This window comes from Portunus trituberculatus, chromosome 47 (assembly GCF_017591435.1).
Source record: "Portunus trituberculatus isolate SZX2019 chromosome 47, ASM1759143v1, whole genome shotgun sequence".
NCBI classification, from domain to species: domain Eukaryota; kingdom Metazoa; phylum Arthropoda; class Malacostraca; order Decapoda; family Portunidae; genus Portunus; species Portunus trituberculatus.
In genome coordinates, this window is record NC_059301.1 from 9,039,845 (window position 1) to 9,065,331 (window position 25,487).

The following is a 25,487-nucleotide window of genomic DNA, read 5'->3' on the forward strand; positions in this document are numbered from 1 at the left end:
TGATCAGAATGTTTCTCTACTCAACTCTTTTGCACTTCCATCTGTGTGTTTGCATTGTACTAGGAAATCCCTTCAAAGTCACTTATATACGACTGTGTGTTTCCCAACAGTATATGGTTACTATACCAGGAATTGTGGTCCATCGTAGGTGGACACTCCATCCCTCAGCTGTGTGTGAGGCCCATGAAGGAGCTGTGCCAAGATGTCCTCTATCTGCTGATTGGAGTTCCCTCACACAGCTTTCCTTGGTCTGATGTGAGTCCTGAATGCATTCATTGTGTTTTCAAGTGCTGTGTTTTGGACTGATCATTTTAGTAAATTGTGAAACTAAAAATTATGAGTAAGAATAATTTTAAATAGAAAGTAAAGCTAAAGAATATTTCAGTTATTATCATCAGTGAAATTTATCTTCATTATGATTATTTGATTAAATATCCACATTTTCCCCTTATTGTATTGGATGGCAGGTGAAACAAGTTTCTTCCTTTTGAGATTCCTCTTTAAAAGGAAGTATATTGCTTTTGGGTTGATTTTCCCTGGACCGGCTGCCATTCAAGACTGTCTCTGAGGTTGACTGCACCATGTGATGTTTCTCAGTCTGGCTGCCTTTTACCTTGGAGATATAAACTACCTCACTATGTTCTAAACAATTACACTTGATTGTTTTATTTTGTCCTATTTTTGTTGGGTTGTGAATAGGAATGTGTTTCTGCATTGAAAGTTCTTCCTTTAGGAAATTACAGAAAAAAAACTAATAAAATCTTTAAATCTCTTATTCAATATCATAGCAATATAAACAATATTTGTATTATATGACTTATGAGCGATGGAGTTGTTGTTTCTCTAACATGAAAGGATACATCAAATATGAATGTGAGCAGCAGAGATAACGGCACTTTCCTTTTTTTAAGGTATCTCTTTAAAAGAAATGCTACATTGAGAGGGATCAAATACAAATCAAATACCTATGCCATGCTCAAAAATCTCAATTATTAGATTTTTTTTATGAATTAAAGATACTGGCACTGCTTGTATTTCATTTTATGTATGGAGAATTGATAGTGTTTTAATTAATCTCCACTGCTGAATAGAACAGCAACACAAAAACAACAACTTATATTTACAGACTGAGGAGTGTTTCAGCATCAGGGAGGATCTGTGTCACTCTAACATCACCCCGGAGGCACTGCGAAGCTCCTTGCTGCCCCTTGTGGAATGTGGCACACTAGTTCACAGGTAATTGCTGAAACTTTTCTTATTTTCATTCATTTTGCTTGTACAACACATCCCTACAGATTTTACCCTATTTAGTATGGCCTCATTTAGAATAACACTCATTAGTGGTTGACAAATTTAACAGGTTGTTAATCCCAGAGCTTGTAGGATGTGAGTAGCTCCTTGTGGTGGCTGGCTTTGAAATTTTATGAAGTCAACAGCACAGAACCAGGTGATAAACTCTTAATGTTTATAGTAATGAAGACAATCAGCAGGTCTTCTCTTCAGTATGGTGTTCATCTTTTGTTATATGTTTAGGCTACAATGTCATGGCATATCATTGTAATTGAAGTGATACTCATTTTTCCATACTGCATACTTGTTTTGATTTAGTAATAATGTAGGTTCACCCCAACTTAGATTTGAGCCCATATATTTACCAAATATATTTTCAGTAATCACCTGTCCCATTAAAACTGTGGATCAATACGTGAGTGGTTCAGGAAAAATTCTCAGAAAATCTTTTTTCCAGCTTCTCACATTATACATGAAATTAATATAGAATTGCAATGCAAGTTTTTGTAGTATATTTTTCCATCTTATGGATAGGAATGCAACTTTTGATATTGTGTTGTTGGTTAGTTTATTAAGAAAGGCAAATTTAGTTCAATAGTTTGTAATCTTTTAATCATGAGTATGATGGTTCTGTTGTATTAATCATTGAATCAATAACCCTGGTATATTTTTTCTCAGGCTTGAAATATTGTTTCCCACACCAAAGTCTGACACCCAGCAGCTGTTGACTCATGGCTCAGTGTTCACGGCTTTCACCTTTGCTATATCCAGTGTGCTGCAAGTGCACAGGTATGAGTTGGTAATGACATTAGAAAATATTTGTGGCCTGGTTATGTAGAATTATGTTGAAAAGTTTGTCATAGACTATCATGAATGAAAATTTTTACCATGTTGATGACTGTCACTGTAAAGCCAACTCATGTTTTTTTAACCATAAAAACTCTTTATGGAATGCACATAAACTGAATTAATACCTTACAGGGAGATGGTACTTTCTCTTGGGGATGAGACTCTCCTCTCAGCACTGCAGGACAAAGCTCAACCTCTAGTCAAGAAGATCAAGTTTGTTGCTTCAGTTTGCAAAGTCTCACTGTCTAATAATAAAGTTAAGCTGCCTGCTGCACCAGGAATCAACGACAGAAAGCAGCAGGGCAGTGTGGATGAGAGCTGTGCAGGTCTTCCTAGAGGACTGTGCCTGCTGGGGGAACTGCTCCACCGTATCACCACCACCACTGACCGAGACTGTCTGCTTCTCCTCATTTCTATATTTAGGAGCGCCTGTATTCCCTTCTTCCGGTAACTGTTCTTGTCTTCACTTTGAGCATGATATCCTTGGTTGATTTTCCTAACATTGTCATTTACCACAGTTCTTGTTCTTGCAGTACCATATTGTAATATACTGTACATGTAAAGTGTACATAAGATACTTAATTTTAATATTTGAAAAATTTATTTGTCACTTCTATAGTAACCTAAGAGTAAATTATCTGGCAAATTTAAATAGAGATGTGCAGTGCCCACATGATGCAAAAGCAATTCCTTTGTGTATTTTGATCAGTAGGGAAGGCAGGGAGGCAGTGGCGTAGTGGATAAGGTGGTGAGCATGGGATCGGGCAGACGTCCACACTTAGGTTCAAATCCCACCACATATCACTTTGAAGCTATGCCATTTGTCAAGTAGTTTAAAGTTACCTACATGTCACCATGAAACCCAGGTTCTAGGTGGTTACACCAAAGATGTGCTTGGGCCCTAATATGGGTACCCCTATAAATAGAATTGCCTGCACTACTAATGGGCAGAAGCTGAACAGTGCTTGCCACATATACTCTTCAAGTATGCCTACAGGCACTATAGGCCATAACATAAAAAATAAAAGAAATAAAAGTTAAATCATTAAGGAGACAAGTTGAGGATTCTGTGGGTGTGTATTGCAGTTATCTGGAGGAGTGGATCTACCATGGTGTGTGTTCAGACCCTGGGTTGGAGTTCATGATTGAAGTGAATGGAGCTGCTCTTCTAAGAAGGGACCGTACATACTGGACCTCAGGCTACACGCTCCGCCCTCAGACCTCTGTGCCTGCCATGTTCCTGGATGTGCTGGAAGAGGCCTTTGTTTGCGGCAAGACCATCAACCTGCTTCGCCTCTGCTCTGGAAAGGTACTGAATGTACACTCCTGGCTCAGCAGACTCCAGTAGTGTGTATGTGTGTATGTTTCTGTAAATATTTATATTGAGTCTTATTCTATGAATATATTCTTGCCTACAGATAGTGACACAAACTTTGATAGCTTTGTGGTTATTTTTTTTTAAGATTATCCAATCAAGAGTATACAAATTGAAGGATAGCTAATTCTGCTTCGATTGTTAGAGTTACTTCCTTAAGTTGATGACATACAGTTGGTACTGATACCTTGGATGGTTTTCTCTTCCAACAACAAATTTATCCTGATTGTTCTTTTCCTTATACAGCTTCAACAAATATATTGAATAACAGAAGTAGCTGGATAAGAATAGTGCAGAAATTGCTGGCAATTTATTCTATTATTTATTTTTAAGTGTGTAAACTTATCCTTGATTGATAACAATCAATAGTGAAGCAGTAAGTAGGTTACTGGATGAGGTGTCAGAGTTCAAGTTGTTTTGCCTCAGACAGTTGAGATGAACAATTTCTGAGAATAGAGACCAACTGTTTGGCAAATCACACCATCAACTTTGTTGATTTCCTCTGTAGAGACAAGGAACAGCAATTGACATGTATGACTCAAACTTTATAAAAATACAACACATTAAACATCATACAAGAATATATAACCAATAGTGACTCCAGTATCTATGGACAGGAAAGTATTAATTATTGACCTATTTATCCCTCATGCAGCATTACCTTGTGGCAGGAAACCATGACCAGCCACACATGCAGCTGTGTGTGTCTGGAGAAGAGCTGACACACATGCAGGAAAAGTGTCAGCATTACTCTGCCAATATGGACCTCCTGGCAGCCCAACTCCAGGTGAGACAGGGATGGCAGGTGCATTAACTTGGTTGTGTATTAGTCAGTTTGTCTGTTGATTACTGTTACATAGAAAGATGATGAAAGTATGTCATGGATTCAATGAAGAGTAGGTATAAATAGGATATGTCATGCTGTGAATGATAATGAATGAATAATTTTGGTAAAGGAATGCTATTCTAAAGATGCTTAAAGGAGAAAGGATAGATGAAATACTAGGTGAAAAGTAAATTTTGTGGGGTCAGCCTGGAATTGATGGGTACGTGACAGATAAATGAAAGTTGAGGAATTGATAGGTAGAGGTTAGTGATGATGAGAAGGATGTTGTCACACTGATGGGAGTGGTTAGTGTTGGCTTGTTTTAGAATATAAAGTAAATGAGGAAAATATGGTGCTGTCTCTCAAAAGAGAAGGAAGAAAATTTCTAACTAATCTGTAAAATTAATTATAAAGTTTGCTTATTTAGAGTATATACTTTAATTAACTGATGTAAGCTAATTCAGGAATTGATAATCATGATTAACTTTTCCTTTATTGAACGTGAAGGAGTCATTGTGGTGTGTAATTTTCTTTTTCATTTGCTTCAGGTCACAGTGCAGCAGAAAGCAGAGGAGGAGAAGGCTCACAAACACAGGCTTCAACTGATCTCCTCCAATAAACATGCAGCTGTCCTCAGAGAGATAGAGAGTAAGTGAAAACATAGGATTCTCTCATTTCTTGGTATATATATATATATATATATATATATATATATATATATATATATATATATATATATATATATATATATATATATATATATATATATATATATATATATATATATATATATATATATATATATATATATATATATATATATATATATATATATATAAGTTAACATATTATTAGACACTCGTGTAGCTCTGTTGACTCCTGAACTTTTTTTTTTTTTTTTTTTTTTATCCTATCTTGTCTTAATGAAGGCACATTTTTCTCAAATTTGTTTAATATTATAGCTTCATTCTGACACACCACAACTCATTCTAGCTTTCATGATGATTGACGATGATTATTACATGACACAATTCATTCCAACTTTTCTAAGAACTGATAGATTATTACTTGATGTGTAATAACATAGATTGTGTTTAGTTATGAACTTGTGAGAGTTAGTATAAATACTGATTTCACTGACCAGTTAAATTTATGAAGGATCATGGACATTTTATGATGATTATAGACTTTATATTATATCTTAGTCATGTATGTATGTATGTCTATCTGATGAGTATTTTTTTGCACTTCCCTGAATTTATAGCAAAAGTCTTCACATATCATCCATCCTTTCATTTTTTAGTCTTTCATTCTCCTATTGTGCATCCTTCATACTACACAATCAAATTTCTTCCTTTTATTGTTTTGTGTAATTACAAAGCCTTCCTTGTCAACTTATTTTTCTGCAATTCTTTCCAAACAATTGAATAATTCCACATGGATCCTAAAGGAATTTAAATGTATTCCAATGTAAAATATTTGTATTACTCTATTTATGATAACACATAATTTTGATGGAATTTTCTTTGAAAGGCAAGATGCAAGAGCACAATCAATTAGTGAAAGAAGAGAAGGCAGTGAGGCTTAAAGAACTGAAGGATGAAATGCTAAAAGCTGAGAAGAGGAAGCAAGAAGAGAAGGAGAAGGAAGCTGAAAATGACTGGAATATTGCTCAGGAACAGCAAGAGATAGAGAAAAGACAGATAGAGCAAGAAGAAGCCCTAAGGTATGTTTCCATGTGATTGGTTATTGTATCATTCATCCTTAGGTGGCAGAAAATAGTAAGCATTAGTGAGGTTCATAAAATGTTTGCCAAGAGAAAACTATATTTTATGTAGAGATATAAAAAAGTTGAATAGGAATGTAAATGGAATTGAGAGATAGAATTGTTGAATAGGAATGTAAATGGAATTGATTTAGTGATGTTTGAAAGCAATGAAGGTAAAGGGGTTGGTTTTGATTGACGTTATAAATTTGGATCTAATAGCAATATAAAATTAGGCTGAATAGAGAAAATATCAGTTTATGTGTTTATTATGGTTAATTTTGTGCAAACTTAAAATCATGAGGAATGTGTTTGGATATTTTGAGATTATGATAAAAAATGACAGTAAGTATAGAAGTATATAAACTATTTGATAGAATAATGGTGATACCAATCATATATGGAAGTGAGACTTGATTATCAAATGCTGTCAAAGTTCAGGATCCAAGTGATTGAAATGAGTTACCCATAAAATGCCTGTAGTGTGAGAAGACTCTATTTCTAGAGGTAATTATTTAGTCAAGAGTGAAAAAATTAAAGCTCAGCTGCTTTAGGGTATTAGTATTAAAAATATTTGTTCTTAATATCAGAACTCACTGTAATTAACTTTTGCAATGTACATGCATCTGCAGAGCCAAGGTAGAGCAGTTTTATCAGCAAAAGATAAAGGAAGCAGAACGCGCTGAAGCTGTTGCCAGATGGAGAATGCAGAGGTGCTCCCTGAGTGCTGTCCGAAAGCATCACATCCAGCACACTTCCTGGCCCCCTGTCCCAGAGGATGCATCATCCAAGAACATGGAGGAAGAGATACTTGATCTTGCATCACCACAAACACCAGATTCCTTGCCAGAACAACCTGAGACGCCAGACCAGGAGCAGGTTCTTTGTGGTGGTGCTCTGAAGCGGCCACGCAACATGAACACAAGACCAGACTCACAGATGCATTACAGGGCCAAGGGATGTACCTTTGCACCCTACCACCTTCAGACTGAGAAGAGTGAGGAACTCCTGAAGGAGAGCCCCAACCAGGAGGTGTCTTCAGTGTCTGACATGACAGCCTCTTTAATGAGCACGTCTTCAGATTTTGTGGACACGCCTTTTGATGAGAATCTCCCAGATTTTGAGTCTGACTCCAAGATACAAACAATTCCTGAGAGTAGTGTTATTGAAAATGAAAACTATGCATATATGAAGAGCTCCATTGAGGCAATTTTGTATGATAATGGCAATGGCAATGCCAACCTCCCTAGCAGTACCACTGCTGAAACTGTGAATGCTCCCCCTATTATGCTCACGGAATCTCCAGATGCCAATGCCAACATTCCAGAGACAATCACTATTCTTGAAACAAGCCAGAATGAAACCCAGCAACAAAACACCTCAGACAACAGCAACACAGCAAACCAGAATCTGAATGAGCTTGTACTTCAGTTCAGAGAGAGACGTGCTCAGGCTGCAGCTATCAAGGAGAAAGTGCTAAATGAGTACCACCAGACCACCACTGCCAGCAAAAACAACATGAACATCCTCAGGTCCAGAGTCATTCCCTCCTCAGCTGCTGCCAGGAACAAGCAGCGAGTCATGGAGACAGAGTTTGGCATGGCAGACACAGAGCTACAGGAGGCAGGAGGCCATGGTATGTACAGTCGGCAAGTGTCCAACACCAGCACTTGCAGTTTCCGTTCCTGCTCCTCCTCAGAAAGGCCAACCTCCTCCTCCACTGCCTTCACTACTCCAGATGAAGAGAGGCCTATCCTTATTGACCAGGTAAAGATTGTGTTCCCTTTGTTGTGGCTCCTTCCTGCTGCCTCAGAGCTTAGGTGACTCATCTTGCATTTCTGGCACTACCATTCTTTTGCTCACTCTTACCTGAAAGTGAGTACTCTGCATCATGACAGTTTGATGCAAGATTTCCTCTATTTGCTTTCTTTGTCTTTCTTCTTTACCTCTTTGCTTTCAAGCTCTTTTCTTCTTATCCTTGTTTTTCATCACATTTGTTATCATCTTACATTGTATATAACGACATATATCAGGATGGTATCCCATTAAATGTGGTTAATCATTCATTCACTTGAGGTTTTGCTAAAGATCACAATGATGTTTTCAGAGAATCATTATATACTTATTGAGTAAGAATGTAGAATACTTAATTTTCAGTCTTTAATGAAATTGATCTATCAACTTACTAACACTTTTCCTTCTTTTCATACATGTATATCTTTTATCTTTTGTCTTGTAATTGTTGGTCACAGTTTTTCAATTCTGCAAGTACAGTCATGGTCAAAAGTTGAATAAAGTGCTGCATTCATTTCTATTGTGCTTACTGTTTTCCTCAGTCTAATTCCTTTGATCTGTTGATAGTTTTCTCACCAAACCTGACACACAGTAAGGTGTCAGCAGATGAGAACTTGAGATAAGGTAGAATACAAAACACAGTACAAGTGAGTGTGGCAGGTTATGTAAGTACTGACCATGATTGCACTATGAAAATACTTCTCTTTTCCATAAAACAAGTAACTGCAGATTCTTTTATAATCTACTTTCTTTTCATGCCTGTTCAATAACATTATGCAGTTTTTCTCATCTATGAATACATAATGGAAAACAAAAATTTTCAGCAGTTTTCAGGTGTCAAATCTTAGAAATTGATAGTAAAACAACTAATATATATTTTATATATTGTATGTAATTTTATGGGAGATTACAAGGGTTGGTAATATGATTGTATTTATGTATGTACATCTAAGTGTGACTTAGCCAACAGTTAAAAGGCCTGTAGATGATGGCCAGAAAATTAGGAGCACTAGCCCAAGAACCAGAGTTTGATTACCATTGTACTATAAACAGTTATAACCCATGAAAGCTCTCTCACCAATGTGTCATATTTTCTCAAGCTGAAAAACCATGATAGATTAATCAGAAAGATATGTGCACTAATTTAAGAATACAAAAGTAGTACTTAAATGTGACATGAAATTTAACAAACACTTACTCATATATATATATATATATATATATATATATATATATATATATATATATATATATATATATATATATATATATATATATATATATATATAATCCAGCAAGATACTTAGAAGTAACATTTCTCACTAATGGTTGGTAATGTCTCTGAGGAACCATGTCTCTGCATAGACTGTTGAGAACCATCATGCTATAGGCCCTTCTCCTCCATCCTCCTTAATGCTGCAAGGTTGGTGGGGAAGTGTTAAAGGAACGCGGCCGTAGCATTCATGGCCACGCCTCTGATGCAGTCATTCATAAGCTGCTGTGGAAGAATGTAGGTTTTCTGGCTCCCTCTCCTCCCCTCCCTCAAGATTATTGTTTTTGTGCACCTGTACCCTGACTGTGGCATGGCACCTCACACTTTTAGACCAGGAAAGCTATGTATGTGTGTATGGGGAGTATATGTGTGTGTATGTGAGTATACCTCACCAGTCTTAAGAATAATATGCTGGACCCATAATCACCAGCTGTTACCCTCCTAGAGAGAGTCGATAAGTCATACAGTCCAGTCTGCAGATTAGGCTGAGACCTTTTAACACAGCAGACCTTGGTAACTAATTGCTTTTCAGTGCCTCACTGGAAACCTTTCCACCTAAGTGGACCACAAACCCTGTCCTCTGAAGTAACATTACTACTGAACTCATTTTGCAGTATGTCTGTGTGCCTGTGTGTCTGTGTCTTTGTCTATGTGTGTAGGTATGGATGAGTATTATGCTTTAAGTGTCAGGAATTAGAAAATAAGAAACTGTCATCACTGCAATTCTTGTCATTTTTGTCATTTTTGTAATAATCATTTATAGTTTATATATATATATATATATATATATATATATATATATATATATATATATATATATATATATATATATATATATATATATATATATATATATATACATACATAATGGAGCATATGCACAATCTCACTACTTTTGCTTACTATTCATATGTTTATATATTTTGTTGTGCATGATTTTTAAGTCTGGTCATGACACTGATAAGACACGGTGATATAGATTGATAGATGTGTCCTTAGTCTCTGCATCTTGTCCTGTGGTACTTTACAAGGGCAAATAGATATAGATATGGCTCTCCAGTTCATATGTTTTGTGCTACAATAATAAAGGAGCATCCAGTTATCAGATCCTAACATATAATGTCATACAGATATATAACTTGAACCATATATTTTGCTACCTGTTTGATATCTTGAAAGCTCCCTCATTAATGTCTTGTAAAGGTAATGAGGGGGGCTGAACTGCCTCCATCCCTTACATTGCTTACTGGATTATCTATCAAAGGTAGAAGATAATAGTACACTGAAAATCTCCATCAGGACAGTTCTGTATCTTTAGCTGCTGATGATATGTAATACATTTTGTTCTCTAGTTTTGATACAGTTAGATGTTTAGCTGCAATTACATTTTGAGTTTCTCAAAAAAAAACTTTTGTCAGGAAATGCAGAATGTATAGTATTGTCCTGGTATCAAGATTTGTGCAAGCAAGAGTTATTTCTCTTCGCAAGGTTTTTTTTAATAAATCTTTTTCAAAGTTAGTAATAAATCCCACTCACAAAAATACTGATAGAAATGCAGTTCCTAATTAAAAGTATCACCCAGGTGATGCCAATTTCACTAATGACATGATTGAATGAAACTCCTTTTCTCTCTCTCTCTCTCTCTCTCTCTCTCTCTCTCTCTCTCTCTCTCTCTCTCTCTCTCTCTCTCTCTCTCTCTCTCTCTCTCTCTCTCTCTCTCTCTCTCTCTCTCTTTGCAAAGTCTGTTGCTAAATGCAGGTTTGCTCTACTGGTATCAAATATTTTACATATCTGCAACTCATAAGGGCTTGATTTACTTGATTCACTACTCTTTACATATTAAAACATAATCACTAAATTTGTATGCCAACACTTTGCCATTCAAGTAGATTTGTAAATCAGCATTTTAATGAAGTTTTGATGCTTGAAGATTACATCCCTCAAAACAGTACAGTATAAGTTTATTGTTTGAAATGTGTATATGGAGTATCCTGTAAAATTTTTTAAATTTTTTAAAGGTAGTATCACATTAGAATTTACAAGGTGAGAATCCTTCCTCAGTTCTTTGGTTCCTCTGTAACATACATCAAGAGTTCTGTATTATGAACAGATTCATTGCTTCCTTAACTGACTTCCACACTGTATATGACAGATGTTTGTGTCAAGAATTTTCTTTTAACATCTAAGATGGAATAAAGTAAGTAAGAATGGTGAAGCTTTGTAATATGTATACTTGAGTGGTACCTTAACCTTGTTTGTGTTTTATGTATAGTTAGACAACCAAGGTCAGTATCCAATTCATGGTAGGTGTTGCATGAGCATTTAAATGAAGCTAAATTTATTTTTATTTTTCTATATCCATGCATCACTGCACTGCCTTGAGATGCTGCTGCTGTGAGTCTTTCATGTCAGATATTGATTATGTTTGCAGGTTCTTTGGTTATTACAAGCTTCTTATGCCTTACATGCTTTACTGCCATTTTGTATAATTAGCCTTTGCTAAAATTATACAAAAGTTTTTATGTTATGTACGTAATATTGCTGTCCATGATAAGTAAGCTGATTTATTAATCTTTCAGTGTTATTTGTGTTATGATGTCAAAAGAAGTGCACAACTTTCAGACAGCAGTGTATTCAGAGTAATTCTGAAGAAGAGTTCATATGTGATGGAAACTGGAAACATTTTATCAATGAGATTTGAAGGAATGTCATTTATGATTGCTGTAAGTTTTTGGCAATGTCATAATATCACTATTCCCAATGAATAATTTATAGCAGTTTTAATTTTGCAGACAAAACATAGAACATATGATAACAATGATAGCTGAACAGAATAGTACTTTTACTTTGGTTTCCTTGTACCAAAGAATTATACAAATAACCATTTTTCAGTTGTTATTTAATCACTCATTTAACGGAAGATAAAGACCATTACACATAACTTTATTGTCTCAAGATTCTGAAGATATATCCCCTCCCCAGGATCCCACACCTCCTCCCAGTCCCTGCACCCCTCCAACTGAGATTACCCCGATCAAGGACATGGTGGAGGCCACCCTCAAAAGTCTTCCAACACAGCACAAAACATCCTGCTATGATCTGGAGTACATGAAGCTGATGGGTGAGGATACTTGGTGATGAGTGCTGGTGCTGAATATTCCAAGTAAATGATCCAGGACGTGCTGAATGTTTGACTTCAAGCTCTTTGGGGGAATTAATGTTTATTGCATGTGGAATTTCGAGTACTTTTTGCATAGTCATTTCTAGGAAATAGTTGTTCAGGATTCTATTGCATTATTAGTTAATAGTTATTTGCCCACATTATATTGGACAGTTTAGCTTCTTATCAGTTACTCTGAAGCTGTTTGTACACATTCTAATTTGCAATCTCAGTTACTTGATATTAGTTATGTGCCAATTTGCAACTGAAATTGGAAGTCACTAGAAGTATTGACTGAGCCCTTCAAGTCGGAAAATGTCACACATAGCAACTGGAAAGTATGGACTAGTTGGTGACTTAGCGGGAAGTGAATGTAAACAAACGGCTACCTGCCAAGATGTTTTCCTACTGTGATGATGCTGAAGTTGTAGTTGCTCTTCTTTTGGCATACCAGAAGAGTCAAGAGAAAAAAAATGCCTGTGGATACGTCCTTGGCTAAGTAGAAGGAAAGAAAGAAGTGTCTACCACACACTAATTTTAAGAAGACTATGCACAATTACAATCAAATTAAATCCTGACAAGTCTTCAGTCCTCATCTCCAACAACACCCTGCATTGAGACAAACTTCTTGGAGAGTGGTAGCTATTTTGTCGAATAACAATTTGTGCAAACTTTTATTTTTTACTGTATAATTCATTTCTGGAGTCGAAGATGTGTTCTTTTCCCTCACCAACTCTAACATCTTCTCTACATTGACACATTTTCAAGGCTTACTACGTGACATCACAACATAAATAATCACAAATCAACTGAACAAGACCAACATGTTGGTCTTGTTTTGTGACTGGTTTCTTGTCACTTGACACCGATATTCCATTGGAAACTCTACCAACTTGCAATTTCAGTTGCAAATTGGCATGTGTGAACCTGCCTTTATAAAGTTATTTTTGGATATCACTCATGGCAATCTCAACTGTTATTACCATTTATGAAATTTTAGGTCCTATTGTAGTTAGTCAATCTCTGCTCATGTTAGTTATTATGAAATTATTTTCACACATTTTATTTGAATGTCTTGGCTTCTCTCAGTTATTATGAAATTGATTATACATATTTTACTTGATTATCTCAGCTGCTGTCACTCCTCAAATAAATATTTGCTCGTTTTAGCTACTTGAAAAAGTTTGCACCCACCAAAATGCATCGACAGTGTGCACATAAGTGTTGAATTATTTTTATGTCTACTCAGACCAGGAACCTCTGCTGGACATCACTGGTAGTGCTCTGAGGGGCAAACCAAACACCAGGCCCTCCACTACCACCACATCACCATCCACCTCCTCCACCACCTCCACCACCACTACCTCCACCACAGCTGCACCCTCAACCCTGGAGCTCTCTTGTGTTCCAGTCTACTTCATCCGTTCCATCAGAGTGCACCTTACAACACAGTGAGTTATTTCTTCACATGTTGTTCATTGGTAGAAGTTTTTGTTCTGCAGTGGACTTGGAGATGTTAAAGAAGAAAATGAGGAGTCTTTTTTGTATATGTACTGTATCTTTAAATGACATGACTTGTCCTGTGTTATGGTTCATTTGATCTTATTTGCCTGAAGGTTGTTGTCCCTTGGATGTATTGGTAGAGTTTCTAACCTCCTTATGTGAGGAATAGGAGTTTGTTTATGTTTGTTTGGCTCTCAGATTTAACAACAGTTTTCCATGTAGTCATATTCTCTCTGTCTTATTTGAGAGAGTGAATAGATATGGTTTTATTTACTGTATCTAGAAATTAGAAACACTCAGAACTTTGGTGTCATAAGTTGCAAGTTGCATAATTGCTTCCATTATCCTCATTTTTTTCCCAATCTACATTATATGAACTACACTTAACAATACAAAGAAGCATTTATACCATTTCTAGCAAACAATAATCTTAGTACATAACAACTTTCTCTTGTTGGGACTGAGCAGTGTACAAAAATCAAACAGTTTAGTGAGGAACTGAAAGTATGTTGCTTTAATCTTGTAATCTTGCAAAATTTCAGGAGTCAGTTGGTGAATGAAAGCCTACTGGCAGAGATGCTGGTTGAAGGACGTCTTCTTGACCACTTCAAAGCACTGCGTTCCCTCCTGTTGCTGCATGATGCCCACTTTGCCCGTGCCCTAACCTCTAACCTCTTTGGGAAGGTACTGGTCGGGTTTGCTGCCATGTCATTAAGGGAGAGAGCAATTCTTGACTAAAATGCCTTTCTTGTTCTTGTGATATATACTCTCACATCTAAACTAATCTTTGACATTTGTAATGATAGTACTGCATTAATTATTCTCTTTAGACATGTCAATAGATTGGTGTTTCTTTGTCTGCATAATCTTTTACCTGATTTTTATTTTCTTTCTTTGTCCCAACCCTCAGCTGGAACCCAACACTTGCCCCGCCACACTGCTCATTCCCAGTAAGCTCAACAACATCCTATATAAGTCTGTGGCAGAGTCTTGTTGGAGCAGCAGCAGCCAAGCAGACAATCTTTCCTTTGCAGTTACTAGCATCCCCCTTGCTTTCTCCCATAACTGTGAGTCTCTCAGCATTCTTGTTCATAAGCACTTTGCCTCTCATTAGGATTGTTTTCAAAAGCTACAAAGATGATTATTCTGATCATCATAGGTGTTTTTCCCATTCCTGCTGCAGACATCTTATTAACCTATCAAAAACAGTATAAAAACACTTCAAAACTATGAATTTCATGTATTGGCAAAAACAGTCAAGATAAGGTTTTATAATATTTGGCAGAACACAATAAGATATTGACTGTGTGATTATTTTAACACCTGGATTTTTTTATATATTTTCACTTGCAAATAGAAAAGTGTGTTAGCTATGTAACTCTAAAGTATATCTAATGTGCTTTGTAAATCTATATGCACTCTCTCTCTCTCTCTCTCTCTCTCTCTCTCTCTCTCTCTCTCTCTCTCTCTCTCTCTCTCTCTCTCTCTCTCTCTCTCTCTCTCTCTCTCTATTATTATTATTATTATTATTGTATTGTCATAGATATTTCTATTAACTTTTCCTCTATATTATTGTTAAGATTCTATTCTTTCCATTGCACAAACTGCACATGTCAGCAAATAAATCTCACAGATTATTATAAGATGCCTGAAAAGCTTTGCTTAAAATAGGCTAACTAGTTTGCACAATGCATATTATAATATGTACATTATATTTTTACAAGAACTAGTGATGAATAAATGTTTCAAATGTTTCTAAATGTTTCCCCCCCCCTCTCTCTCTCTCTCTCTCTCTCTCTCTCTCTCTCTCTCTCTCTCTCTCTCTCTCTCTCTCTCTCTCTCTCTCTCTCTCTCTCTCTCTCTCTCTCTCTCTCTCTCTCTCTCTCTCTCTCATTTTCATTAAGTTTTACCAGAACTGGACATTAAAATGATATTGAAGGAAACCTTAATTATGTACTATAGCTGTGGCCTGTGAGTGACTAATTGGTGTTTCTTCCTTCCCAACAACCACCCTGAGCAGCGAGTGTGGTAGATTGCCTTGAGCTGAGGTACCGTGTCACTTGGCCTCACAATCTTGTACTGGACGACTCCACCCTTGCTTCTTACTCCCGTGTGTGGAGTTTCCTTGCCTCACTCCACCATGTTATCTGGGCTTCAGACAACCTATTCATCCACATATCCTTCCTCAGTAAGTGATCCAGTTGTATTTAGTTTATACTGACATGCACACTTGTTCAGTCACACTGAATAAGATATTCCTTTATTATCACAAATAAAAAGGAATTCTATCCTCTATTGTGGTACCAAACCTTTGCTGATTTTAAAGAGATGAGGCTTGCTGATAGAATTTTGTGGTGATATGTTGGTAGTAGGACTTTCTTTTTATTATTGTGTAAGTGAACTAGAGATAATGTTAAATAAAGAAGGGGTGGTGAAATATTTTTCTGTAAGTTTGCATACATTAACCTCTTAAACTGGATATTAAGTATACCATATAAAATTATACCCATCTGTTGCCATTTGGATGCATATGTACAATATTTGAGACTTTCAGTGGTTATTTACATAAAAGTGTTTCATGAATACTCTTATTACAAGACTATTAATCAATGTATTACCATTTTAATTCTCTGTTTTTTTTATTGCATTGTTCTTTTGAATTTTTCAACATAAAGAAGCCATAACCTTCCACTCACTGTACAGAAACTGCTAAATTACATACTTGATACATGAGAAAGTCCACTTAAGTTTTTTGGTCAAATTTTTGGTGGTGGTGTGTGGAATTTCCCATATTGCAATTGCCTCTTTCTATTAATATTATTTAAGGCAAAAAAAAAAAAAAAAGAGAGAATAAAAGATAGAGATTCTTGATAAAATAAAGCATTGGAGGATAAGATAATGCCTTTATGATTATACAAATTGACATTTACATTATTATTTTTTAACATTGAGAAATGCAGTTATATTTTTATTGTATTACATTTATTTTTGCTGATAGATAGTCTTATGACATTAACTATTCATGAATGTTGTTTTTTATATAGACAAACCAAAAACAAAGCTATAGTGACAAAATGGGAAAATGATGTTCTGGGAAAACAAAAGATCCTGCAAACTTTTTGCTCAGGAATACTTTCAGCATTAGATAACAACACCTCTCAGTTTTTAGGAAGCCATACCAATTGAAAGCTGACCATTACAGACTAGACTTAGTCTTGTAAAACTTACATATTATAAATTAAAACTGTATTGCTTTAAGATGCTTTAAGCACCTGTCTGTGCTCATGACTGCCACTGCCTCATTTTAGATCGGCAAGACAAGGAGAGCCGCCTCTCTAGGTCTCCACAGTTCCATCAACTGTGTCTCCACCGCCACAAGATGCACCACTTCCTGCTGGCACTCCAGGCATATGTCATCAGCCAGGTGAGTACTGCTGCTGCTGCAGCCTTTTGTTGCATGCTGTTAAATTTTGCAGGAAAAATGTGATGAAAAGACCTACCTGGTGTTAAAGCATGAAAACAGTATTGATGTATGATGAGAGAGAGAGAGAGAGAGAGAGAGAGAGAGAGAGAGAGAGAGAGAGAATATAGTTTTAATAGTGAATTAGAAAGATAAATCATAAGCTTATGTCACCAAAGATGTAGATGAAATTTTCATTTTCACACTTCTGCCAACACATATAAAAACATCTTAAGCTGTAATGTATATATTATAAACACTTTTCAACTGCACAAGATTGAAATTACAGATTATTGTAAATTGTCTTTTGTCTATAGAACTCATCATAAGTATCAGACATCCCAACACAGATCCTCTAAGAATTAATCATTTTAGCCAAAAGTATTGGCCCCTGCCATGATGTCATCACAGCCTTCAGCTCTGTATTGCTGGTACTGCTTTCCAGCATGCCCCAAAACACACAGAGGCAACCATGAGTCAGTGACACAAGGCTGAGGGATGCAGTGACATCACAGTAGAGACTGATATTCTGGACTAAAAGAGTTCACTCCTAAGAGGATTATGCTTTTTTCACCATAAGTATTGGACATCCCAGCTCGATTATCCAATACTTACAACAGAAAAACATGATGAGTACGAGTTCTTTATATATATAGCTGTTGCTGATATCATTACAATTGTGTGCCTTCTTCAGATTCACCAGATCAGCTGGAGCAGACTTGAAGAGAAGCTTCATGCAAAGGTGACCTCCCTAGACCACCTGTACTCCCTGCATGCCTCCTTCATCAAGGCCATCATCTCCAGGTAAGGCCCAAGGTATTGGCTGGCAATCTGAAGGCAGCTGATATCATCAAGGATAAAATATTTTCATTGAACTTGATGTTATACATTTTTCTCTTCTTGTTTTTGTATTGTTCTTGACTTATTTATTTTTACTTTATTTTTTTTTCTCTTCTTTTTTCATCTCATTAGTTGCTTTCCTTGAGAGGTCTCAGTCTGACATATAGATAAACACCATCACCTCACAGAATTTGAATCTGATGAAGGCTTGGATGGTCTTTTAAAATTATTATTGGGTGTAGTAATTTACTTTTGTTTACAATGCATGTCTCAAACTCCATTTATCTCGTTTGCATTGATAATCTTGTTTCCATCCATTAGACTGGGTCAGTATTCTCAGGGAAGTTGCCTCATAATATTTGAAAAAAAAAGTTATTTTATTTTTTTAAATGATTACAGATGAAATACAGGCTGAAGATGGATAAATAAAGAAAACATCAAAACATCTCCACAAAAGAAAATTGGCAATTTGGTTGATACTTATTCTTAGTTAATATTTAGCAACCAACAGTTAATTTTCTTAAGTTCTTGGTATTTGCATGAGAGAAAGGTAACTCCTTTTCCTCTCCATAGGTGCTTCCTGAGTCAGAATGGGCAGGTAGTGCACCAGCTGATCAAAGATGTGTTCTCCAGCACACTACGATTCTGCTCCCAATTCTTGGCTCATCCATGGGTGCCTGAGGATGCTGATGGAACAGTTATGGTGCATCCAGCTTTCAATGCCCTTAAGGACACCTTCCAGGAATTTGAAACTCGTGCTGCCTTCCTGCATAAGTGTGAGTTAGGACACCATGCTCCAAATCTACTCTGTGATTATTTTCAGTGCTTCTATTTTCAACTAAATCAAGTGTGTATGGTTACTACTCCTGACTGTTTTATATAGTTTCTTCTCATTACTTATATCTATAATGCATGGCTTAACCTTTTGTATATTTAGTCGATTAAAAACCTTATTATCAAGTAAAACTCCTTCCTTAAGAGAAAATGTGCTGTGTGTTGTTGACAATAACTTTTTATTAGATTTTTATTACCATGGAGCTTATAGGTATAGTGACTAGAATATCACCCAACCAAAAGATCAGTATTTAGATGACTGTTTGCCATGTCTGAACAATATCTTAGTTCTGTTTGGAATTGGTACAGAACTTAAGATAGTGAGTTGTGACCTTTCAATTTATTAAGATTGTGTATAAGAATGTTGCGGCAGGAACAGAAGGCCAATGATTTTGCTGTGTGTGTGTGTGTGTGTGTGTGTGTGTGTGTGTGTGTGTGTGTGTGTGTGTGTGTGTGTGTGTGTGTGTGTGTGTGTGTGTGTGTATTTACCTAGTTGTACAGTGCTTGCCATAAACATTGCTGCATCCCCTCTCCCACGCTGCACCAGGTAATATAGGCATGTACTGCATCCAAAGAAATTTATTGAACTTACAACTGATACTTTGTTGGCTTCCCTTGACATCTCCTGCACTCTTCCAAATGGGCTGGAAGGCTGTCTGCCAGCACCATGAGATGCTGGGGAGCAAATGTGTTCCAAAGGTGGTGAAGCCCAGCTTGGAGTTTGGCTACAGTTGAACAGTCATGGGTGTGTAACTCCTGTTTTATTATGACAGATTACTCAGCAATCCCAAGTTGTTTTCCCTGATTTTCCTGGCAGATACTCATGGATTGTGTTTGACTTCAAGATGTACCACTCTCAGGGTTTGCAGGGAAATTTTGTAGGTGTTTTCTGGTGGTTTCTTAGCAGGTATGTTGTTGTCGCTGAGTTCAGCCGTATGGTTCATGTATCGTTGAACTTGGTGGACACTGACACTCGTCTGGTCAGAGATAGCCCATGTGGAGTGTCCAGCCTTGTGTAGAGCTGAGATGGCTGCAATGTCATCCCATGACAAGATCTGGTAGCATACCATTGTTCAGGAAAACAGCTAAACAGCAGAGTAACTGCAAGCCAGTCTTGGGAGTAGTGCAGGAGGACAACAACATAACACCCACCAGTGAGAGTGATTGACAACTTTGCAAGTTGTCTGACATCCAGTCTGAGATGCCAGATGTATAATAATTAATGCCTGCCAAGGAAAGTGCACGTGTTTTGATCCTTCAAATGGATACCATGGTCTTCAGTGACAATGTTTATGACAAGCACTTTATATTACAAGGTTCAAGCAGGGCTCATAGTGACTTGTCTCCATATCTAATTTAATCCAACTTTTCTTTAAATTTATGCACACTTTCTGCTATTACAGTCTCATCATTCAAGCTGTTCCAGATGTCTACTGTCTTATGTGGAAAACTAAACTTTTTAGTGTTTCTCAGACATTGACCTTTTCTGATCTTCTTTGAGTGTCTTCTTGTCTGTCTATTTTCATCTTCAATCAGTGATACCAAGTCTTGTATATCTATCTTTTTTATATGGTTCATTATCTTGTACATCATTATTAGATCTCCTCTATGCCATCTATCCTTTAATGTTAGTAGTTCCATTTCCTTTAGTCTATCTTCATAGGGAAAGTCTTGCACCATCTTTGTGGCTGTCATTTGGATTCTTTCTAGTTTCCTGATGTCCTTTTGCATGTGTGGTGACCACATCACTGCTGCATATTTCAGTCTAGGTCTTATCATTGTGGTTATGATCTTTTCATCATACTCTTGTCCATGTAGCTAGATGCCACCCTGATATTTGATAGTGTCTTGTATGTTGAAGCAAATAACCCATTTATGTGTTTTTCTGGAGTCAGGGTGTCTTGTCACTCCCTGGTCCTTCTCTTCCTTCTTTTTCATTTTAACCTCTTCTCCCATTTTGTACTCCCACGTAGGTCTTTTATTACTTTTACCCATTTCCATCACATGGCATTTTTGGCATTAAATTCTAATTTCCACTTTTGGCTCCATTCCCAGATCTTATCAATATCTCTTTGCAATTCCATACAATCCTCATTGTTCCTTATTACTCTCAAGAGTTTTGCATCATCAGCAAACAAATTTATGTAGGTACTCAGGTTCTCCTGTATGTCGTTAATATATATTTGAAACTTTGATGGTGCCAGCACTGACCCCTGTGATACACCAATAGTTAATGTGCTCCAACTTGATGGGGTGTCTCTTATTACTGACTTCATTTCTTCTTTTGTTAAATAATCCCTCCTCCAGCTCAAGATATTCCCTGTACTCCTTCTATATGTTCTATTTTCCATAGTTCTGTGTGGTACTCTGTCAAAAGCCTTTTTAATATCTAAATATGCTGTGTCTGTCATCCATATCTTTCTTGTACCTCATCTGTAACCCATGAATAGAAACTTACTAGATTTGTTATACATGATCTTCCTTTTCTAAACCCAAATTGGGAGTTATTTATGATTTCATTTTCCTCCAGATAATCCAGCCATTTTTCTTTAATCATAATTTTACAGAGCTTTCCCACAACACTAGTCAATGATGGAGGCCCATAATCTAAGGGCTCAGTTCTTTTCCCTCAGTATATTGGGACTATAATTGCATTTTTCATTCTCTTCTGTTAATGAGTTGTTAATCACATCCCATATTGGTTCTACCAGTTGTTCTCTACATTATCTCAGTGTCTGCCCTGATACTCCATCTGGCCCTATATTGCTTTTCTTATATCCACCTTTTTTTTTTTTATTTGCTAATTTCCTGTTTATGCATCAAAACATTTTGTAATTCTTCCTGTATCACTTCGTCGTTTGGTTCTATGAAATCTCCTACATTAAATGCTGATATAAAGCTCTCATTCATTAGTTCACTCATTTCTTCCATTGCTTCATATACCCTGTTTCTCTTAATTAACTTGGTGATTGTCATTTAGTTCATAATTTTTCTATCTATATATTTGTAGAATAGTTATGGTTCCTCTCCACATCTTTCTATGACATCCCTTTCAAATTTTTTCTCATCCTTCCTCCTTATTGTAATATTTTAATTTCATATCTCATTATGATGCTTCCTATTTTCTTAATTTCTCTGCTTTCTTAACTTCTTCCAAGTAGCATCCTTTCTCCTCTTAGTTTTCATGCATGTAGCATTATACAATGTGTGTTTACTGTCTTTAACTCTGCATACTGAAACATACCTCTTTACTTGCTCAATGTATTTGTCAAGGAATATTTCATACTTCCTGATCCTCCAATTCAACTTGTAGGACTACATGATTATTTTCCCATTGGGCTATATTGTTTGATGGTTGGACAAGGCTCTGGTTTTTTCATGCATATCAGATCTAATACTGATAGTTCTTCTCCCCATTTATATCTTGTGTATTCCCTCAGTCATTGGTGCATTGTGTTTACCATTGCCATTTGTAGCACTTTTTTTCCCTATTGTCCAGTGTAACTGTTTTATTCCATTTCCTTCTAATTAACATGTTTGCAGTTTAGATCACCCACAAGTAATACTTTTATGTCAGTTCCCTAGCATATTATCCAAGTACTTCAACACTTCACTTTGTATTTCTTTATGTATCTCAAGCTTCCATGTATTAGTCTGTGGTGGCACATAATTATGTTACTATGATTTTCCTTCTTTCTCTCCCACTGGTCCTAATTGTTATACTTAAAACCTCAGTTAGTCCATCTCTGTATTGTACTTCTTCCATGTATGTATATCCCCCCAAACCATTATCAGTACTCTTCCTCCTACTTTTCTTCTTCTGTCTCTCCTCCAAACATCCAAACATTATATCTCTTTTCTTTAAAATTTACTTGAACGTCTTCACTAAACTTTGTTTATGTTATACATACCACGTGTGATCCTTTTCTCTATATATAGTCTCTCACTTCCAACATTCCTGATATGAACCCATTTATGTTTGTATACATAACTCTTAATGTTTTCCTTCCCCTTCCTGGACATACTATTTCCTGAGCCTCATCTCTAGTTCTCTTCAGTAAAATTTCTTCTTCTCATTCTCTCGTTTTTCTCTTTAACTTCATTTCTCCTTTCTCTTTCTTTTTCTCTTTCTTCCTGGTTCATATCGCTTTTTATCCAAATGCTGTTGTATTCTGTATCCACAGCCAGTTTGCCTGTCTTTGCCAGTATTTCTTCAACCCCGTCTTTGGGATCTCAGTTTAACTTTTACCTAATTGTATTTACCAACATGTATTGTACAGGGTTCAAGCAGGGCTTATATTGCCCTGTCTCCATGTCTCTATTTGTGTAATTTTTCCTTTAAGTTATGCACATTATGTGCTATAACAACTTCATTATTCAATGCATTCTACTTCTCCATCGTTCTGTGTGGAAAACTGTATTTTCCAATATCCTTCACACACTACCTCATCCTGATCTTCTGTCACCAGCACCAGGTGTTTCTTGTCTATTTTTTCAATGCCATTGATTATCTTGTACATTGTTATTAGGTCCCCTCATTCTCTTCTATCTTGTAAGGTTGGTAGTCCCATTTCCTTCAGTCATTCTTCATATATTAGATCCTTTAGTTCCAGCACCATCTTTGTAGCAATCTTCTGTATTCTTTCCAATCATCTTACATCCTTTTTAAAGCTTGGAGACCACACCACTGCTGTATATTCCAGCTTTAGATGTATCATGCTTGTGATGATTTTTTCATCATATCTTTGTCCATGTGTGTGTGTGTGTTTCACTGTTTGATCTGCTGCAGTCTCTGACGAGACAGCCAGACGTTACCCTACGGAACGAGCTCAGAGCTCATTAGTGTGTGTGTGTGTGTGTGTGTGTGTGTTTGCGTGTGTGCTTTTACTGCAATATGCCACAAATTGTATGTGCTTAACTGCTAAAGGTGAAGACAGGGAAGGTATTGAAATAATTTCATGATTGATTTTTTTTAAGTAACATTTAGTTGTTGATTTTCTTGCACATCAAAGCTTTTTATAGATAGAACAGTAAGAACAGGAAATGAGCTTGAGGTGATGATGTGACTGTTCTAAGTAAATATCTTTGTTCTTTCCTCCTCAAAGCCTTACTGGAGGATCAGGAGGAGAAGCTTCAGGAGGTAATGGTGCGTCTTTGTGTCAGCTGTGTTAGCTTGCTTGACCTCAGACTCACAGTGTATGGAAATGCACCCCAATTGTAATATAGTTTAGAAACATCTAAAAGCATCTACTGCTGCACTTACTTGCATGCAAAGGAGTCAGCTCTTTGAACCTCATATGGTGTGAATTACCACCATCTATTTTATTGGCTGATTTGATAATATTCTCAAGGAATTATATTGATACTGCTTGCAAGCTGTAAGTGAACAACATAAATTGAAATTGCTGTATTTGACTTATTTCATCACTTTTCTAGGAAAAAATTCAAGTGATGAAAGTAAATCAGATTAATTAAATGAGTTTTAAGCTTTTATGAAAGCATGATTGTTATTTTCAGCAAATATAATTTAGTACTTGTGTATACTAATATTAAACATTACAGATTAGACATATACTGAATGTACTGGAGAGTGATAGAAAGCCTGAGATTCTTGCAGCTAGTAAAGAACAAGGAATGAACACATTGAGATATTTGGATTAACCCATTAGGAAGCACAGGAGGCAGTAAGGGAGATGGAAGCAAGGAGAGGTGCAGGTGTAGATGAGTGCAATGGGATGTTTGAAAAGTGGCTGAGCAACTTTGGTGGTTAGTAAGATCACAAAAAGTGTGTTTCACGAGCAGTATGGTGCATCTGATTGATATAAGCTAGAGTATTTGCTATATCTAAAGTATCTACTTGTTGTTTTCTGCAGTGCTGGTGAAAGTTGGGCAGCGCATTATGACAAACTCCCACCAACAACAGCTTCTTGCCCTGCTGGATTTCAATGAATACTACACAAAGAAGAAAACAAGAAAACCAGAAGGATAACCCAACACACATACTCTCTCTCTCTCTCTCTCTCTCTCTCTCTCTCTCTCTCTCTCTCTCTCTCTCTCTCTCTCTCTCTCTCTCTCTCTCTCTCTCTCTCTCTCTCTCTCTCTCTCTCTCTCTCTCTCTCTCTCTCTCTCTCTCTCTCTCTCTCTCTCTCTCTCTCTCTCTCTCTCTGTGATAGGTGTAAATACATAGATCACCATTCCATAAATACTGGAGTCTAGCCATTCCTATAAAAGTATAGATCGTTCCAGTTAATTATCACAATTCAAAAGTTACAAATATAAGCCCCATGTTATATATAGTATACTTAGGAATGTGAAGTTAAATCAGAGTAGGGATTATATTTGTTAGATAAATCTATTTGATCTCAGCAGTGTTAAAAGTAATTGTTTCACCTCAACTTTTTTTATTGTTATTCCATTGTTGGCTCAATTAATTTTTTTTCCTTGGCACCTTCACATCAACCATACTTTCATTACGCTTACTGTGTTACGAGACAAGAGTAAAACAATATAAAGACTGA

At 36.4% G+C, this 25,487-nt stretch overlaps 1 protein-coding gene across 4 annotated transcripts in view; it reads left to right on the forward strand.

The window, feature by feature from the left end:
* LOC123520448 (gamma-tubulin complex component 6-like) overlaps nt 1–25,487 on the forward strand; it is a 27,510-nt gene extending 2,023 nt beyond the window's left edge. The window contains exons 4-23 of one of the 4 annotated variants that reach the window (XM_045282668.1): nt 111–255; nt 1,127–1,236; nt 1,969–2,079; nt 2,272–2,586; nt 3,226–3,448; nt 4,170–4,301; nt 4,889–4,988; nt 5,874–6,066; nt 6,738–7,872; nt 9,323–9,409; nt 12,155–12,293; nt 13,582–13,783; nt 14,378–14,519; nt 14,746–14,902; nt 15,856–16,023; nt 17,144–17,259; nt 17,990–18,099; nt 18,709–18,911; nt 24,075–24,115; nt 24,843–24,985. In XM_045282668.1, the coding sequence (XP_045138603.1) occupies nt 111–255; nt 1,127–1,236; nt 1,969–2,079; nt 2,272–2,586; nt 3,226–3,448; nt 4,170–4,301; nt 4,889–4,988; nt 5,874–6,066; nt 6,738–7,872; nt 9,323–9,409; nt 12,155–12,293; nt 13,582–13,783; nt 14,378–14,519; nt 14,746–14,902; nt 15,856–16,023; nt 17,144–17,259; nt 17,990–18,099; nt 18,709–18,911; nt 24,075–24,115; nt 24,843–24,851 (3,838 nt within the window). In that variant the 3' untranslated portion in view covers nt 24,852–24,985. Of the gene's footprint in view, nt 1–110; nt 256–1,126; nt 1,237–1,968; nt 2,080–2,271; nt 2,587–3,225; nt 3,449–4,169; nt 4,302–4,888; nt 4,989–5,873; nt 6,067–6,737; nt 7,873–9,322; nt 9,410–12,154; nt 12,294–13,581; nt 13,784–14,377; nt 14,520–14,745; nt 14,903–15,855; nt 16,024–17,143; nt 17,260–17,989; nt 18,100–18,708; nt 18,912–24,074; nt 24,116–24,842 lie in introns of all 4 variants that reach the window. The other 3 variants (XM_045282669.1, XM_045282667.1, XM_045282670.1) reach the window with 3 other exon arrangements.